This window comes from Miscanthus floridulus, chromosome 4 (genome assembly GCF_019320115.1).
Source record: "Miscanthus floridulus cultivar M001 chromosome 4, ASM1932011v1, whole genome shotgun sequence".
Classification (NCBI taxonomy): domain Eukaryota; kingdom Viridiplantae; phylum Streptophyta; class Magnoliopsida; order Poales; family Poaceae; genus Miscanthus; species Miscanthus floridulus.
Window position 1 is genome coordinate 92,653,895 of NC_089583.1, and position 17,560 is coordinate 92,671,454.

Sequence of the window (17,560 nt, forward strand, 5' to 3'; positions counted from 1 at the left end):
TTGGATAGCTTCCTGTTTAGCAAACCAGTAGGAATATAGTACTGACGAAAAGCAGTGGTCAACTCCCACCAAGTCACATGGTGGTCCACAGGCTACAAGGTGTTGAAAGTGTCCCACCAAGCACTGGCAGATCCTAGAAGCTATTGTGCGACAAAGCCACCTTCTGCTCGTCAGTCACATTGAGCAACTAAAACTTATGCTCCATAATACAAAGCCAATGCTCCGCGTCTAGAGGCTCACCAGTCGGTGTGAACGTGGGTGGGTGTGTCCCTAAGAAGTCCTGATAGGAATAGGGCCTCTCGGGACCGCGAGCACCACCCCTATTCCCACCATTGCCACCAGGGCCTCCACTGGCGAAGCCACCAATAGCCTGTGCCAGCATCTACAAGGCATGGGCTAACTCATGATGAGCAGCCAACATCTCAGCCATCATCTCGGCATGGGTCATCAGAGGCGGTGGTGGTGGCGGAGGAGGAGGACCAAGGAATGGGGCCTCGTGGCTCTCCCCGTTGGCATTGCCATGATCATCACCACGGCCTATCCCAGCACTGGTGCTCCCACGACCAGACCTCAAGTTTATCTATAAATAGATAAGAACCCACCATTAGGGACAAGGCCTCCATATATATAAACAAAAGGCTAAAGAGATGATAAGGCCTAATAAATGGTTACAAGCAAGAACTTTTCCTTAAGAGTTAAAACATTTCTCTTTATTTATTAACCTCTCAATTTACTATCCAAAAATTATACGTGTGGGAGAGTTTAGTTTAAGCAAGATTCTCTTTTCATGATGCATGGATCGACCTATTCGTTCGCTCAAGCCGGAATATAGCGGCATTCGTATAAAATTTTTGGCATAGCGCATACTCACTTCCCATAAGTTAAACAATTCTTACGCAGCGTAAGTTAGTGTACCTATAGAAGATTGATTAGATAAAACTAGTGCCACTATCCTAGATAGACTATATTACTAGGGCTTATATTTATTTACGTAATTTATCACATTTTACTTTTTGCAAAGCTTTTATTGGTCAAATTTGAGGTTTGAAAAGTTTTAAAACTCGTAGACTCATAACCTAGCTCTGATACCACCTATGGTAGAACCGTCCGAAATAACACGCTTCCAGAGGTGCTGGTCTTCCACTAGACACTAAGCACCTCAAAAGGGAGCTACATCGGATAGTTCCGTCGAGCACACCCCAAGGAAGAACTCGAAACAATCCACGTTTTATATCTAGAATCTAATAATGAGTACAAGCTTACAATACTTAGTCTATTTCATACAACAAGAGTTTGTAGAAATTATTTATTATAATACTAGAGTTCAGAGTGCGATAATTAAACAGTGAAATGAAAATAAGCATATAGCGAAAACGATATAAGGATCTGTCTGTGCCCACCAGAAAAATCCTCCACACAAGAGCTACTCCTCAAGCTGCACCTGCAACAGGAGTAAAATAAACCCTGAGTACACAATGTACTCGCAAGACTTACCTGACTAGTGGGAATAGATTCCTGACTCCAAGGAGTATGATAGGCAATATGGGTTTGTTGTTTTCTTTTTGTTTACGAAAAGCATTACTAGGAGAAAGTCCTTAGGATCAAGTTTTATTAGCAGTCATGATTACTTCAAGCAAGGGTTGAGCAATCAGAACCATTTCTCCATCTTTTATCTTTTAGTTCTTACGATGGTGCTAGATCATAGTCAAGTCGTACCATCTCATGGAAATAGAGATTCGTGAACCAATGTATCCCAGTTGGGTACCCCGAAACACACGCCTCGTTTATACCCCAAGCACAAACAAGACCAACCTATTCCACTCCTATCATGAGGTCCAGGTCCCCATCCAAACTTGGACTCTAAGCCCCCACACTTGAGACCCAGTCTCAGTATGGTGCTTATACCTCCACCTTTTCCTACCTACAATCAGTCGGTCCAGAAAGAGCTGAAACCCACGACAAGAGTGTAATGAACCTTTCCGCTCTCATAAGCAAGTATGTGCTTAGGATAATAAGTCTGTGACTTGACTACCATCCACAACAATGGACGGTCCTTAATCAACATGAATAGGGATAGTGTAACCAAGCTAAGCCTCGTTGGTCGCAGAACACAACCTGTTACACCCACCAATACCCATACCATATCCCTGCCCTGTCTCCATTTTTCCTTTCATCATTTTATCATGAGAGTAGTTATAATAATCACCTATTATGAGTAACAGCAGTTTACTCACGCTACTGAAAACCTAAACATAGCAGCTACTCGAACATGTACTGGTAGGACTCATAGGATAGTTACATCTATTGCTGTGGTTTTCATAAAATTCCTGTAACATAAATGCACATCACATATATATATTCAGTGATTATAAAAAATAAGGGTTATCCACCGGGGCTTGCCTTGGGCAGGCATGGTGTCAGCTAAGTCAGTCAGTCAGTGGCGGCTCTGGGACCTCCTCCTGCACAAGAATCTCCTCCTCGTACTCCTCAACGATCTCCTCGAACTTGCGATCACCGATGGTCACGATCTCCGCCAACTCGTTCTCTACATGCATGCGATGATGATGCAACACTTACCATTTAAGCAATAGCAACTCCTAAACTAAGAATACACATACTAAGCTAGCTCTAATGACTAAAGTACTAAGCTAACTATCATCTTTACCAAGCAAAGTGTTGGGTTCAACTAACAAACACCTAGCTTTACAAATGAAAGATATATCTTTATTTCTACTAATGATTTAATGTATATTTAAAACAAAGAGCATTTAACTATCCTAATGTTTAGTCTATTCTAAAGCTATAAAAATTACAGTGAGCACATAATAATACAATAAAGCTCCATAAAAATTTTAGGACTAAAGCTATCACCAATTTACCACAAAAATTCCTACAACATTTAACCTAATAATATTAAGCACTCTCAAATGATTTAATAGCTCCTGGTATCAATATGTATATATATGAACTAAATATACTAACAGGTAGATCATAATTTTAGGAACCTAATAAAATTTATTTCACAATTTTTGGACACCTACATGATTTTATATGATTTACCAAAGATTAGCTCAAAAATTAAATTACAAAACTATTTCTAATTCCATATGAAAAAGCAAAACGAATTCTCCCACGCGGTCCATGGGGCGTAGCGTGCGCGCGCGAGCACGCGGCGGCCCGCGATGCGGCCCATGCGAGGTCGGCACACGCGGAGATGGCCCGCGCCAGGGAATCCCGCATGTGTCGATGATTTTTGCAAAAGAGACCTCAAACTTCTCCTGAATTACAACTAAGTCATAACGCTATTTCCCCCTCTCTCAAACCTTCTCACTTAACCACTTGGCCTTCATGAAATTCCCCCGCGTACACCCCTGGTGACCCAGCGCATGGCGGCGCAGCGGCCGATGGCACAACGCGGTTGTGTCGGCCACTAGGGGCCTACGCTGGCCCGTCGATCGGACCAACCTTTAACCAAGGTCCAACAGCCTACACCAAGCAGCAACGGGGGGCGACAGGACGTGCTGGAGTGAGCTGTAGCGATGCGCGGCCGTCCGTGGCAGCAGCGCAGCTGCCTCGGTGATCCAGAGCACCTAAGAACCTAACTGGATAGCGAGGGAGCATCAGTAGACTACCGTGGACCAAGCCAAGGTGATGGTTGGGGTGGAGGATGGCAGAGGAGGGCTAGCCACATGCGGCCGAGCCATGTGGCGGCGCACCGTGGCGGCACGGTCGCGCCAGCGACGACGGGGAGGCAGTAGCGGTTCCACTGACGTGCGTAAGGTGGAGAGAGAGGCGAGGCGAAGCTGGTGGTGCAAGTGAATTGGCTTGGGTGGGATGGTAGTAGGGCTGCTCTCGTCCACGGCCGGACGTGGCCTTATCGGCACGGCGGTAGAAGAAACTCCAAATTAGATCATGGCCTTGCACGGTTCAAGACTAGGTAGGGTCGTGTAGCGAGAGGACGTGATGGTAAAGTCGTGAATGCGCTGAATTGAATGGAGATGATCGTTCGCTGGGTAAATTGGATGGCGCGGCTTGTGGCGGCAGCAGAGGGAGAAAGAGAGAGACAGGGCGCGGCAAGTGGGCTTGGCTCGTCCTCGCCTTGGCGGGATGCGGTCGGTGTGAACGTGGAGGCCCACGCGTAGGCGCTAGCTGACAGGCGCACGCGTTCATGACCGACGTGCCCTGCATGCCGCAGTGCCATCAATGACAAAGCGACGGTGAGCCCGGCCACGTGCACGCGGTAGAGGCATCATTGCACTAGGCTGGCAGCGGCGAAGAGATGCAGAGGGAGGCATGGACATGACAGCGAGGCAACGGCACCAGCAGCGGCTGCGTCGCCACGCGGGGTGGTAGTGCGGCAGCACGGCGGGGCCGGTGGCAGCACCGCCGGCTGTGCAAGCAGTAGCAGCGGCTCCGCACGCTAGGAGCCAGTGGCGACCAGGCCACATCCCAGGCTAGAGCAGCCATGGCCGGCCACGCACGACAGCGCGCATGCACACGAGATAGTCAGCGTGGCGACGCCGAACGCCCGAGCGTGGTGATCGCGCCCACGCGGCTAACCAGCCCGAAACTGAGTCGTGCACAAATATTAAAGCGCCCAAAACAACTAAACAGTTGCTGTATGAGCCAAACCATCTTCGCCATGCTCAAGATGGCATATGAGATTACCAAATCGAGTTATAACACTACACCATTTCTTAACCTAATCTTTCAAAATAATTTGCTAAACATAGCAATGTCTAGCTATTGACAAACTTGAAAATTTTATAAGTTTTTGAGCTGAATTTGATTTCAATTTGTAATTTCTAGGCTAGTAGAAATATTAGCTAGTAATATTATTTTTCGACAGCAATTATTTCACTATCATCTACAAAGTTTGTACTTCAAACTTTATTTAAGTATCACACACATGTTCTATAGTATTTTTGCTTAATAAAAGTTGGTTTTCAACTCTACTTGAGCTATTGAATCAACTTTCATTTAGCATTTTTATTGATCATTTTAAGTTATGAGAAATTTATCTACATATTCTATCACATGTATTAACACATAAATATGATGCTCATAATATATTTTAGTAAATAATTTAGGACGTAATACCGAGGGTGTTACATGTACAACAGCGGCAAGGCCTTTCTATGGGTTGTCAAGGCCTCGGAGAGCTCAAAGTTACCTGAAAACTTCACCGAGAAGACCAAGGAGAGGGGCCTCATCATGACATGGAGCCCTCAGCTTTGTTGGAACCGGCGGTGACCACCGAGTTCACGATCTTGGAGCTGGTTTACAGCCGGCTCGGCTCGTTACGAGCCTACGCTCCCACAGGTCCCAGGTCCACCGAAGCTGACAACATATAAGGCCTTTGGGCCTTCTCAACCCAAAAGACTAGCCTGATAGGTGAGGGTTCTTCCGCCTTATATGTTGTGCTCCCCCACCATCGCTACACGATGTGGGACTAAACCCCAACAGTCTCCCCCTTAGTCACACATCGGGGTGCCCCCACCATGATGTGACGCTCAAGATTTTTTTATCGGGTTTAGCTTTTCTGACCATAGGTACCGGCTCTGATACCAATTGTTGGAACCGGCGGTGACCACCGAGTTCACGATCTTGGAGCTGGCTTACAACCGGCCCGGCTCGTTACCACGAGTCTGCGCTCCCACAGGTCCCATATCCACCGGAGCTACAACATATAAAGCCTTGGGCCTTCTCAACCCAAAAGACTAGCCTGATAGGTGGGGGTTATCCCGTCTTATATGTTGTGCTCCCCCACCATCGCTACACGATGTGGGACTAAACCCAACAATCTCCCCTTTAGTCACACATCGGGGTGCCCCCACCATGATGTGACGCTCGAGATTTTTTTATCGGGTTTAGCTTTTCTGACTATAGGTACCGGCTCTGATACCAATTGTTGGAACCGGCGGTGACCACCGAGTTCACGATCTTGGAGCTGGCTTACAGCCGGCCCGGCTCGTTACGAGCCTGCGCTCCCACAGGTCCCAGGTCCACCGAAGCTGACAACATATAAGGCCTTTGGGCCTTCTCACCCAAAAGACTAGCCTGATAGGTGAGGGTTCTCCCGCCTTATATGTTGTGCTCCCCCACCATCGCTACACGATGTGGGACTAAACCCCAACAAGCTTGAGGTGCTGGCGCACCCGGCTGTCGGGTGCTTCGTGACACTCTGCGGGTGAAACTCGACGATGGAGGGGTTGGGCGCTGGTGTGCCGATGGTGGCGATGCCGCAATGGTCGGACCAGACCATGAACGCCAAGTACATCGACGACGTGTGGCGAGTAGGCATGCGAGTGCGCCCGGACGACAAAGGTGTGGTGAGGAAGGAGGAGCTTGAGATGCGTGTGAGGGAGGTGATGGAAGGAGAGAGGAGCTTGGAGTACATCCGAAACGCTGCCGGTTGGAAGGAGAAGGCCAAGAGAGCCATGAGCGAAGGCGGCAGCTCCGACAAAAACATCCTAGAGTTCCTTGGCAAACTTGGACTGAAAAGCTAAATGACCGAGGCAGGTGTCTTTGGACTTCATTGTTTCAGTGTCATTTGTCTTCTGTTTTTGTTCTCTATCCTGGGCCCTCGTTGTTGTGGAATAATGTGGGGCATTTGGTGCAATAATGCAGGTAAAGTCAGTTGTGACAGTGAGGTTTAATTTACTGAAACTGATAAGCAAAGGTCCGCGAAAATGATGCCTATGCACTTGGCAATGATAGGTTTAATTTACTGAAACTGAAAAGGATGCAGGCGTCGAGAGCAAGATAGACAACCTCTTGCCATCATCAACGTCCACGGATTGCCGAGACCCAGACAGTCACAGATTTTCATTCTATTTCCCTATCAGGGTCATCCTTCACCGGTGCTTCCACGGTCTCAATATTTTAGTCATGCTTTGATGGAACCAGAAGAGTGCCATGTTGCATTTCCACTGTTTCGGTAATTCTGAATCATGTCATGTTATGAACTATTTTAGATTCCATACATTTCTGTTTTCATTTGTGATCCATGCTCGCCAATGATATCAGCAATTCAACATACTGCCCTGTAAACTGAATGGCAATGTAGTTTGCAATTTGCAAGAAAGATGGTAGTCTAGAAATTGAATGTCAATGGCATTATGTCAACTGAATGGCAATGAGAGTCTACAAAATGTAAATTTCATTAGCACTGTTTTAGTGATTTACAATCAGACGTTTCATGCAAAGAAAAAAGTCAAAAGCTCGATCCTATTTTGTTCAAATGAAACAATCATCAGTAACATTGAGAATTTAAGATCCTGTTTATGAAGACCGACCTATGTATAGCGTCTACCAAAACTCCTGGTTTTTCTTGTTTTCTATCAAGTGATGAAGTTTGATCACCCTCCCAACTAGCACTTTTCCTCTTTTCCACTGAAACTTGAGTACACCAAAACCAAGAGAACTGAAGTTTGCATCTAGCTTAACATGGTCTCTTGACATCCTGCAAATTCATAGAACAATTTTATTTCTCATGAACCAAACACTCCAAACATTCTGTCATGAAATCACAATATTTTTTAGTAGCAGAAACTCAGAATTCTTCTTCACTAAGTTGTTTGCTTGCTACTGGCATAGTGCCATATATCAAATTTTAATCTTTGCATAGCATTTTTAATCTTTTTTGCCGTGTATATTGTCAACTGTCTTTGCTTTATGGGAATTCAAAGAAATAATCTAACCTTAAGCATCAGTATTAAGAAGAGAACAAGAACGCCAACCTTATCTCCATCTCAGCATGAACAGAGGTTCAGAGAGAAATCGAGCATCTGCAGGGACATAACGCTGGACAGGTTCTTCATGGCTGCTCCGCTAAAGTCCATCCGCATCATCGGAGGCGTCCCTTTTTCGTGGTGCATTTGCTTGCAGTTGCAGTTGCAGCAGCAGCATCGGGTGGCCAGCTTTCTGTGTTTGTTTGTTCGTAAAACTCTCTTGTACTTTAATATAATGATATACAACGTCCTGCATATTCGAGAGAAAAAAAAGAGAGGAAAAAGTCCCATCCAATTTACCTCCCTCAGCTATTCCATGAACGCTATGTTTAGACTTCTCTACAGCTGTCAGCCACCATGTAGGATGACTGAGGCCATGTCAGCTAAAACTGCTTTCAAAACTGTTTATGGAGATAAATCGGACTATTTCAAGAGTTATAGTAGTCGAAAAATCCATTTTCGTGATGGAGGGAGCCAAATCGAACTCACACGACAGTAGAGGTCAGATAGACGTTTTCCTATCTGATAATCTCTTGGGTCGGGTCCGGCCCAGGTCAGGCAAACAAAAACAAAAACATAGGAAGACCCGAGGCCCGACGAAGCACTACAAATCTCGGCCTGAGCCCACCCGTGGCAGTGTGGCACGACCCGGCGGTCCGGCCGTCCGGCAGTGTACATGGTGCTTACCTTTCTCTTAACTGAAAAAGACTATTTAAAATTATGGATGTATGTAGTTTTAAGATCTGTGAGCGACATGTTTTTAATGACAACAATGATGTGTTATAGATTTTCTTTCTTTGTCACAATCTAGCGCTAACAACAGCTATTCGGGTGGAGCTCTCACACCTTCGGTGACGTCTTAGGCCCTATTTGGCAGGGCTTCACTTCACTAGTGAAGTCATTTTTTTTTTTTCTTCAGCTCCACGAACAGTTCCATCGGTGGAGCTGAAGCGGTTTTGGTAAACCGTTTAGCAAAATGGCTTCCCTGTGAGAGCATGTTTTTAGGGGCCTGGAGAAGGAGCCGGGAGAAGCCACTTTTTTTTGGCTCCATCCCACCCCAAATCACTGTGAGAGCATATTTTTAGGGGCTTTACAAATAAAACTATTTTACTTTACCCCGTTTGATAGAAAACGGCTTCAAACGACTCTGAAGCTGGTGGAGAAACCCCGCCAAACAAGACCTTAAAAAAACAATATAGCGCTAACTGCCCCACTGCAACTTAGACTGGAGTAGTGACTACCGACACAAACCCTGCATGCCGCAGTACCCCTCGCGCAGTCTGCACATAGCCAGTGGGCAATGGCGGGAACAGAGAGCAGCAGCACCCACGTGCTCCTCCTCTCCTACCCGTCCCAGGGCCACATCAACCCGCTCCTCCAGCTCGGCAAGCGGCTGGCCGCCCATCGCGGCGTGCGGTGCACCCTGGCCGTGACCCGGTTCGTCCTCGGCCAGAGCGGCCAGCCGTCCCCGGGCGCGGTCCACGTCGCCGCATACTCCGACGGCTGCGACAGCGGCGGCTACAGCGAGGCAGGCAACGAGCAGGAGTTCCTGGCTCGGCTGGAGTCCGCCGGGTCGGCGTCGCTGGACGAGCTCCTCCGCGCCGAGTCCGCGCAAGGCCGGCCCGTGCACGCCGTGGTGTACGACTCGTTCCTGCTGTGGGCGCCGCGCGTGGCGCGGCGGCACGGCGCGTCGTGCGCGGCCTTCTTCACGCAGGCGTGCGCGGTGAACGTGGCCTACTCCCACGCGCGGGCCGGCCGGGTGGAGCTGCCGGTGGCGGAGGGCAAGGCGCTGCCGGAGCTGCCCGGGCTGCCGTCGGAGCTGGAACCCGCCGATTTCCCCACGTTCCTGACGGAGCCCGACGGCGGCAGCCACGCCTACCTTGACCTGCTGCTGCAGCAGTGCCAGGGGTTTGAGGTGGCAGACCACATCCTCGTCAACTCATTCTACGAGCTGGAGACCAAGGTAATCACGAACTAAGCTCGTGTAGTGTTAGCTGACATGGCGGCGGCCGCCGGGTATGGTATGCGTGAGAATGAGTTGCTAAAATCTGACAGGAAGCGGAGTACATGGCGTCGCGGTGGGGCGCCAAGACGGTCGGGCCATCGGTGCCGTCGGCGTACCTCGACAACCGCCTCCCGGACGACGTGTCCTACGGATTCCACCTGCTCGCCCCGATGAGGGAGGAAAGCAAGGCCTGGCTCGACGAGCGGCCGGCACGCTCCGTCGTGTACGTCTCCTTCGGCAGCCTCGCCACGCCGAGCTCTGCTCAGATGGCCGAGGTGGCCGAGGGCTTGTGCAGCAGCGGCAAGGACTTCCTGTGGGTTGTCAGGGCCTCAGAGACTCCCAAGATCCCCGGCGGTTTCGCTGACAAGGCCAGGGGGAGGGGGCTCGTCGTGACATGGTGCCCGCAGCTGGAGGTCCTGGCGCACCCCGCCGTGGGGAGCTTCGTGACGCACTGCGGCTGGAACTCGACCATGGAGGCGCTGGGCATCGGTGTGCCGATGATAGCAATGCCGCAGTGGTCAGACCAGCCGACGAACGCCAAATACATTGAAGATGTTTGGCGAGTCGGCGTGAAGCTACGACCAGACGACGCTGGATGTCTAGTGAGGAAAGATGAGGTGGAGAGGTGCATTAGGCAAGTGATGGAAGGAGACACTAGCAAGGAATACAGGAAAAATGCTATGGGATGGAGCGAGAAGGCAAAAATGGCCATGAGTGAAGGTGGTAGCTCGGACAACAACATCGTGGAGTTCCTCAACAAAATTCGATTGAAATGATTATATGATTATAGGAGAAGACAAACATCTGGAGAAATGGAGAAGATCACGTACCTTAGTTTTGTTTTTTGGGTTTGCGAATTTTTTTCGAGAACATGCTCTACGTATCTCTAGATCAATCAAAATTATACTGGTTCTCTCCAGGAAAACATCCTCCCACCGCGCAGGATTCAACGCTCGGTATCCGCAAACCCACCCACGACCACGACAGTCCAGGTTCGAACCCTGCTAGCTAAGAAAAAATGAAAAAACGAGCGGCGAGGGCGGACGAAGGGGTGCAGGGGTAGGGCATGCCGGCGCGCGCGGCAGACCGCCTGCAGGGTTCGCGGCTCCGCCGCTCCGAGCGGCACAGGGCAGGGGTGCAGCCGCATAGGGCGCTGGCGCCGAGGCGGCCGAGGCGCCGAGCGTGAGGCCACGAACGCCGGACGGCGGGGCACCACGCCGCCACGGGCGGAGCTCCTCCCTTCGCTCGCCCAAATCCCCGCACCCCTGCGTTTGAATCCGGCGCGCCCTGCCCTGATCCGTCCGATCCGCGCCGAATCGTCGTAGCTCGGGGCGAAACCCTAATCCGTTCTCGACCTGTTTCCCAGCGATGGGCGCCGGCCGTGTCTGCCGCGGTGGCCCCTCCTCCGCTTCCCCCACCGCCGGTGCCGCTACGGGGCGGCCGTTCCTGAGGCTCGCCACGTCCTCCTCCGCCTCCCCTTCCTCGGCCCCCTCCGAGACGGCGTCCACGTCGGTCACCAAGACGGTGAACGGCGCCCACCACTTCAAGATCGCGGGCTACTCCCTCTCCAAGGGGATCGGGGTTAAGAAGTTCATCGCCTTTGAGTCCTTCAACGCGGGGATGGCGCTGGCTACGTCTCGCTATGTTGGTGAGGCACGTGAAGGTGGGTGAGGAGAAGGTCACCGAGGTCAGGTGGTTCCTCGACGCCAGTGCGGTGCCCGGCGTGCCTGCTGGACCACCCAAGTCATCGGCTACTGCTAGGAGGGAGTCCTTTGCGAAGAGGGCGGGGTTCGCCACGAACCCCCCATGGGGAGGAAGCTGTTTGAGGTGAGGGAGGCGAAGCAGAGCAACTTGTGTGTTGTGGCGGATGTTGGGACAGCAAAAGAGCTACTTGAGCTTGCTGACAAGGTATACATGCCATTAGTTCTTGTGTATTTGCGATGCCTTTCTACTATTTGCTAATAGTGTGTTAATTTGTTTGCCCCATTTGTGTTGGTTGGTCCAGAGATTTGAATGTTGAAAACTCAGGTTGATATCTTTTCTGATTTTACACCAGATTTTGGGGCCAAGCTTCGCACAGTATGTTCTATTCTGACATCATCTGTCTTATCTTCTCTTTTATTGTATTACTTATCGTCATTCTTTTATTGTGTGTCCATAATAGCCTAGTTGGATTTCAAAAATTGTACTTTGTCTATCACAAATCAGATGTCGGTCCTCTTATTATCATGTAGATGCAGTATCCTTTTGTGTAATCAAAATGGGTTGTCCATTACTGAAAGGCAAAATTCCTACACCAGGCCAATCTACTTGGTTCTTTAGCAGCGTTAGCACGGGCTAGATAATTTAGTACTAAATTCCTACATTAGGCTCTTCCAGTTAAATATGATATTATCTTTGGTTATCAGTTATGTTGAATAATTTTTCAGTTCTCCTGTGCCATCCGATGAAAAAAATGTTGAATAATTTTCAGTTTCTATTTTTGAGCCTATAAAGTATCGGATTTTTCGCATAAGCTTCTATTGGTTTTTGGATTATCTCTTATATAACTGTTACTGAGTCTTTATTTGTTTCTTGACACGTTTCCTACAGTTTATTGGCTAGAGTATCTCCTGTGACCGATTTGGTTGCCAATTCTCTTAAACGTGTGGTGGTCATCGCGTCATCCTTTCTCTTATCTAACTGTTACTGAGCCTTTATTTGTTTCTTGACACGTTTCCTACAGTTTATTGGCTAGAGTGTTTCGTAATTATAGGATATTAATTTCTTACATTGACATATTCTCCTGGTCGCCGGATCAATTATTGGTCTTTACCATCTTTTGTATGATAGAATTGTTCTCTACATTGTTTATATGGCTTGGGTGTTAACCCCTTTTTTTGGCATGCGGATGCTGGAGCAATGCCAGTTGCCAAACAAAGTGATTCAGTTATTTTACATCAATTTTGTTTATACAAGTTGTAAACAGTAATCAGCTACTTAGATTAATGTGGCTAATTTTCTATCGGCAGTCATCGACTGTACTCTTTCTCGCTTCTTTTGGTCTACTTGCGCTGGTGGCACACTTGGGAAAAATTCTTTGGAATCGTGCGGCACCTTAGTGCCTGTGCAGCACTGACGGCATCTTGCCACGTACGCGTCTGCACCCATCAGCCGAAGGAACAGAGACGGGCAGCACCGACGGCATGCTTGCCACGTACGCGTCTGCACCCACCAGCCGAAGGAACAGAGACGGTTAGTCATTGTGGCTCCACGTGGAAGGAACGCGCAGCTAGCTGGTTTAGACTCATATGCATTGAGATTCACGCACAAGGATACATGGACGGCCTACGCTCGGTGCTTCACGGGCTCCGCGGTACAACACGACTGCAGAGAATTTTTTTCTGCACACTTGGAGCTTAGGGAGCTGGACGAAGAAAAGCTCATGTTTGGTTTTCTTGATTCTTGTCGTAATGATCAAGTGATTATCCTAGGACCAGATTAGCTCCTATGATTACAGCTTTGGCTTGATTGATTCATATGACACATCAGAATCTTGAGACAAGTGGGATGAAGGTGATGCAACTGGTGCAGGAGCTTGTTCAGGCCGACACTAGTGGGTACAGCTAAGCTCTTCAATCACCAACGGATGCTTTCATGCTCAGGTTCATTGCTCATCGAGGCTTACCATTTGCTGATTTTTTTTCATGTTCTGGTGTACTTGCAGGTGTTCGAGTTGAAGGACTCGGTGTTGACATGGGAAGGAGCAGAAGCCACAAGTCATTGATTAAAACCAAAAATCAGGTGTGTAAATATTTCACATGAGATTTCATGGTACACCGTATAGTACCTCTGACACCCTTTAGTGAAGAAGGGTTTTGTCGTCATGAGGCCTAAAATTGATAACCTGACAGATGAACAAATTGGCATGAATTATCCTTGTTGTATTCAACATTATAAGTTTGATCCTTTTTTATTAAATAATACAATAACCCTGTAAATTTGTATCGCTCCTTTTTCTGTGAATCTTCAATCTATTTTATTTTATACCGCATTTGGTTGTTAATTTGTGTCACCTAAAATGCCACCGTGGCGTTAGCACGGGCAATATACTAGTTTCATTAAGTGGAGTTTTGGTTTGGGAATTCATAACCGTGATGTCTAATATGGCCATTTACGCAAAATACATTCCATCCGTTCTAAATTATAAGATGTTTTTTTACTTTTCTAGATGCATTACTTTTACTATATATTCATACTAATGTAGATCTATGTCTTTATGGTCGATCTGCAAGCTATGCACAACAGAAACTGAATCGCTGAAGCATGGCCGACTGCTCCTTTTCACTTATGGTCTGGTCATTACTAGCCCAGAAGTTTATATAATCAATCAAAGCACATCGACCACGAAGATCAAGACATGCATGGTGGCCTGCCATGATTGGACCAGACCCAACAACGGCAGCCACAAACCGCGCTCAGGTGGTCATATACGTTGTCTGGAACTTATGGAAAGAGCGCTGCAAGAGAGTCTTTGACAGTAAAACACAAACACAATACAGGTAGCAAGCTTAGTTCAACAAGACATTCTGCTTATGCGCATGAGTCAAAACATGTAAGTATAGCTAGTATGTAACATAGACACAGTTCCAGACTGCAAGTGCAGAGTTTTTTTTTTCTCTTTTTAGCTTCTATACCTATTCCTTTTTTGTTGGCTGGGAATGTTTTAACCAGCATGTAAACCTGTTGTAGCTGTTTCTTTTCACCTCATCTACTTAATGCAAAGGCAGAGCACCTATTGTTTCATGGTAAAAAAAAAAGTGCATAACAAAAACTATGTATCAACAAAATGTCTTATTATAATTTAAAATAGAGAAAGCATTTAGGTATCCTTAGTTTGTCATTCACTCATTCTCAGATCATCTGTTGTACCTCTAAAACTCGTTGATCAGAGCCTGGGTTACTAGCCACCTTCAAGTAAGCATCTGTTTTTTCTAGTCTATCTTCTTTTTTCAACTTTACTATTGATATCGACTTCCTTTTCTACTCTCTCTGTTTTTATTTACATGTCACATTAGTTATCTTAAGTCAAACATTTTTATTTTTGACCATCAATCTCAAAAACTTTGTATAAGTTCATGACATAAGATTTATGTTTTTAGGTTCACTATGAGAAAATATTTTCATAATTTATAATTTATATGTTGTGAAACTATAAGAATTTGTTTTGAAATAGATGGTCAAAGATAGTAATGTTTGACTTAGAGCAAAACTATTGTGACATGTAAATAAAAATGGAGGAGTATTCTCAAGCGTAATCTAAGGGACATCGGGCTATTCAAAACACCACTGCCCTGATCTTGTCATCGTGCATGGTCATCCTATGCATAATGTTTTTTTTTTTAAAGTGATCCATCTTCGTATAAAGTGTTAGTCATGCCACGACTTGCGCATATGTTAACTTTAACTACAGCACGTCACGGCTATCAATCAAACAGGTTATAAGTATGCATCATCATATCTTCATATATTGTCGTGGGTTAGTCATCAGGACTATGGTGTTATTGTTTCATGGGTTTTTCTATGTATTAATCCGTGCGTCTATAAGATTTTTAGACATGGTTTTTCTTATAAACTAGGTTAATTCTATTTTCCTTAATCGAAAGGCAGAGTTCTTACCATTATGTTTCAAAAAAAATCTTCGTATATAGTGTTTAGGTATGTGTGTAACCTTAATCATGTCATGTTACGGCTACCAATCAAACACACCCCGGGCTACACTTTTGATAAAGTATTGCATTTGTGTAACAATGTAGTCATTGAATTGCAACTTGCATCTAGTGGTTGAAGCACTTGATTTGATGGGGTCGGTTTCACATTTTACCGTCATGCCATGCAGCAGATGTTATTGTGTACGCAAATTGCTGATGTATGGAATGTATGGAGTTTCACCACGGTGGCAAATTTGTCACTAGTAAATATTCCGGCTGCTCCATTTGTCTTGAAAAGAATACAATTTTAGTACAGCACTAAGTTAAATAGTTTTAAGTTTATTAAGTTTATAAAAGGGTATCAAACAGATTTCATTGAATTCATCAAGAGATATATTTGATAATATTTGAACGGACTTAGTACAAAGCTGTCGACTAAACATGTCACTAGTGAGGCATTCATCATCCATTACTCGGAAAATGACATTGCAGGTTGCAGCTATCAGAGGCCGCGGGGACACACTAGATCCAACCACAATTGCCGGCAAAGCAGTAAAACACTGCCCACCGCGCAACTCGACCTTTAATGGGAGGTATGCCGGCGCGACCCCACAAAGTTATACTCGTAACTTTTACGTATAATTTTTTGTGCAAAATTTATCACCATCTTTTCTTAGAAAGTTGCAAAGTTATCATCATAACTTGTCATCATTTTTTTTTACTTTTCTTTTTTGGAAACAAAATTTCATAACCTTTTATTTTGAGAAAATTACAAAGTTATACTCTACGTAACTTTTTATGTGACAAATTATTGACACGACTTCTCATTATAACTTTTGTAGATTTGTGATCATAAGATTCAATTAGATATGAAGAAGAGAAAAAGTGAAAGAAGAGAGCAAAATGGAAAAAAAAAAGAAAAAAGCACGGTGTACTATTTTATATCATCGATAATGTTCTATACAGGGTGTTCGTCTGTCCGAACGCACCTTTCTAGGCCTGCGGACCGACCCAAAAGGCTAGCTCCCCTCACGACTTCTCCGTCTAAAAAGAAACTGGACACATTCCCTTCCTCCTCGCCCATCGCAGCCTTCGTTCTCGTCCATTTGTTCTAGGCTCGTCGTCGATGACTTCGAAGCGGGACTATGGGGCAAAGCTTGTGACGGTCGTGTCGGCGAGCTTTGCGCACGCTACCAGCCACCGGCGTGCTGTCGAGCTCCACGCATGTGCCACCGAGCCAGCGAGCCTCTACGATGGATGCTCTAGCAAGCAGGCGAGGGGGGGGGGGGGGGAGCTTTGTGTTACGCCGCCTCGCCTGCGAGTTGTCCGCGCCGCTATTGCACTGGCGAGCTCCGCGCCGACGAGTATCCACCCACCCAAGCAACAACTGCATGTTCCAGGTGTTTCAACTGTTTCAGATGAATGTTTCAAGTTGTTTATCTGGATGTTGCAAAAATACACCTAGATATTGCACATGTTGCAAATGTATATAAAAATAAATCATCTGTTTCAGACGTACGTTGTAAGTGTTTTATTTGGATGTTGCATATGTTTCATACATATGTTGCAAGTGTATATTTCAAATATTTCATCAGTTTCAGACGTATGTTGCACTTAGGTGGTTAATATTTCAGAGGTATATTTGGAGAATCATGGGGCGCGGTGAGTGATGGGGGGGGGGGGGGGCACGGCCTGGACGCCGCAGGATGGGGTGCGACGAGTCGGGGGCTCGCGGACGGGGTGATCCAGGGGCCGGCGGATGGGGCGTGCTGGGGCTGACGGACCACGCCCGGACGTCCGTGCGTAAGCCTGTCCCTTATATCATACGTCTACGACTAGTATATGGATACATATATGACCATGTAAAATAGATAGGTTAATGTATAAAAAACAAAAAGGTAAAGGAGTAAAAGTAGGAGAAAGATGGGCGCACCGCGGTAGCGTGCGAGCGCTTACACGCGTCTGACTTAAACGGCTCGGCAACCTCCGCTCCGCGTAACACAAAGGAACAAGGTAGAGACAGAGAAAAATGGAAGCTTTACAGTAGAAGGAGCAACGCATGGTGAAGAGTGTTCGTTCGATCGGATCATTCGCTGGATTGGAAACGAGTGAAGGCTCTAAAAATAAAATTT

The 17,560-nt window shown here is 46.7% G+C and overlaps 2 protein-coding genes and 1 long non-coding RNA gene across 9 annotated transcripts; 2 read left to right on the forward strand and 1 right to left on the reverse strand.

Annotated features, from left to right (window-relative positions):
* Window positions 1-1,296: 1,296 nt before the first annotated feature.
* On the reverse strand, window positions 1,297-5,235 carry LOC136552132 (uncharacterized). The gene is made up of 2 exons (XR_010782760.1): window positions 5,174-5,235; window positions 1,297-1,441 (listed from the first exon to the last, which is right to left on the reverse strand). It is a non-coding gene; the product is annotated as an uncharacterized lncRNA (long non-coding RNA).
* A 968-nt stretch (window positions 5,236-6,203) lies between these two features.
* Window positions 6,204-6,509, forward strand: LOC136548826 (flavonol 7-O-beta-glucosyltransferase UGT74F1-like). Its single transcript, XM_066540207.1, has one exon. The coding sequence runs from the start codon at window positions 6,204-6,206 to the stop codon at window positions 6,507-6,509; it is 306 nt and encodes a 101-aa protein (XP_066396304.1).
* A 2,464-nt stretch (window positions 6,510-8,973) lies between these two features.
* LOC136550023 (UDP-glucosyltransferase UGT13248-like) lies at window positions 8,974-14,570 on the forward strand. 7 transcript variants are annotated; one of them, XR_010782144.1, is made up of 6 exons: window positions 8,974-9,696; window positions 9,789-11,646; window positions 11,744-11,817; window positions 13,270-13,337; window positions 13,445-13,521; window positions 14,013-14,570. XR_010782144.1 is itself a non-coding variant. In XM_066541459.1 (2 exons), the coding sequence occupies exons 1-2, from the start codon at window positions 9,034-9,036 to the stop codon at window positions 10,512-10,514; spliced, it is 1,389 nt and encodes a 462-aa protein (XP_066397556.1). In that variant the 5' UTR covers window positions 8,974-9,033; the 3' UTR covers window positions 10,515-11,692. The 7 variants fall into 7 exon arrangements, 1 of the variants encoding a protein (XP_066397556.1); XR_010782141.1 differs by having other exon boundaries at window positions 11,744-13,093; window positions 13,200-13,337; window positions 14,013-14,569; XR_010782140.1 differs by having other exon boundaries at window positions 12,750-13,337; window positions 14,013-14,568.
* Window positions 14,571-17,560: the final 2,990 nt, after the last annotated feature.

Excerpts from the sequence above, each read along its gene's own strand:
- LOC136548826 (XM_066540207.1), top strand. The coding sequence starts at position 6,204 with ATGGAGGGGTTGGGCGCTGGTGTGCCGATGGTGGCGATGCCGCAATGG.
- LOC136550023 (XM_066541459.1), top strand. The coding sequence starts at position 9,034 with ATGGCGGGAACAGAGAGCAGCAGCACCCACGTGCTCCTCCTCTCCTAC. Across the intron at positions 9,697-9,788 it reads TCTACGAGCTGGAGACCAAG|GAAGCGGAGTACATGGCGTC; the intron begins GTAATCACGAAC and ends AAAATCTGACAG.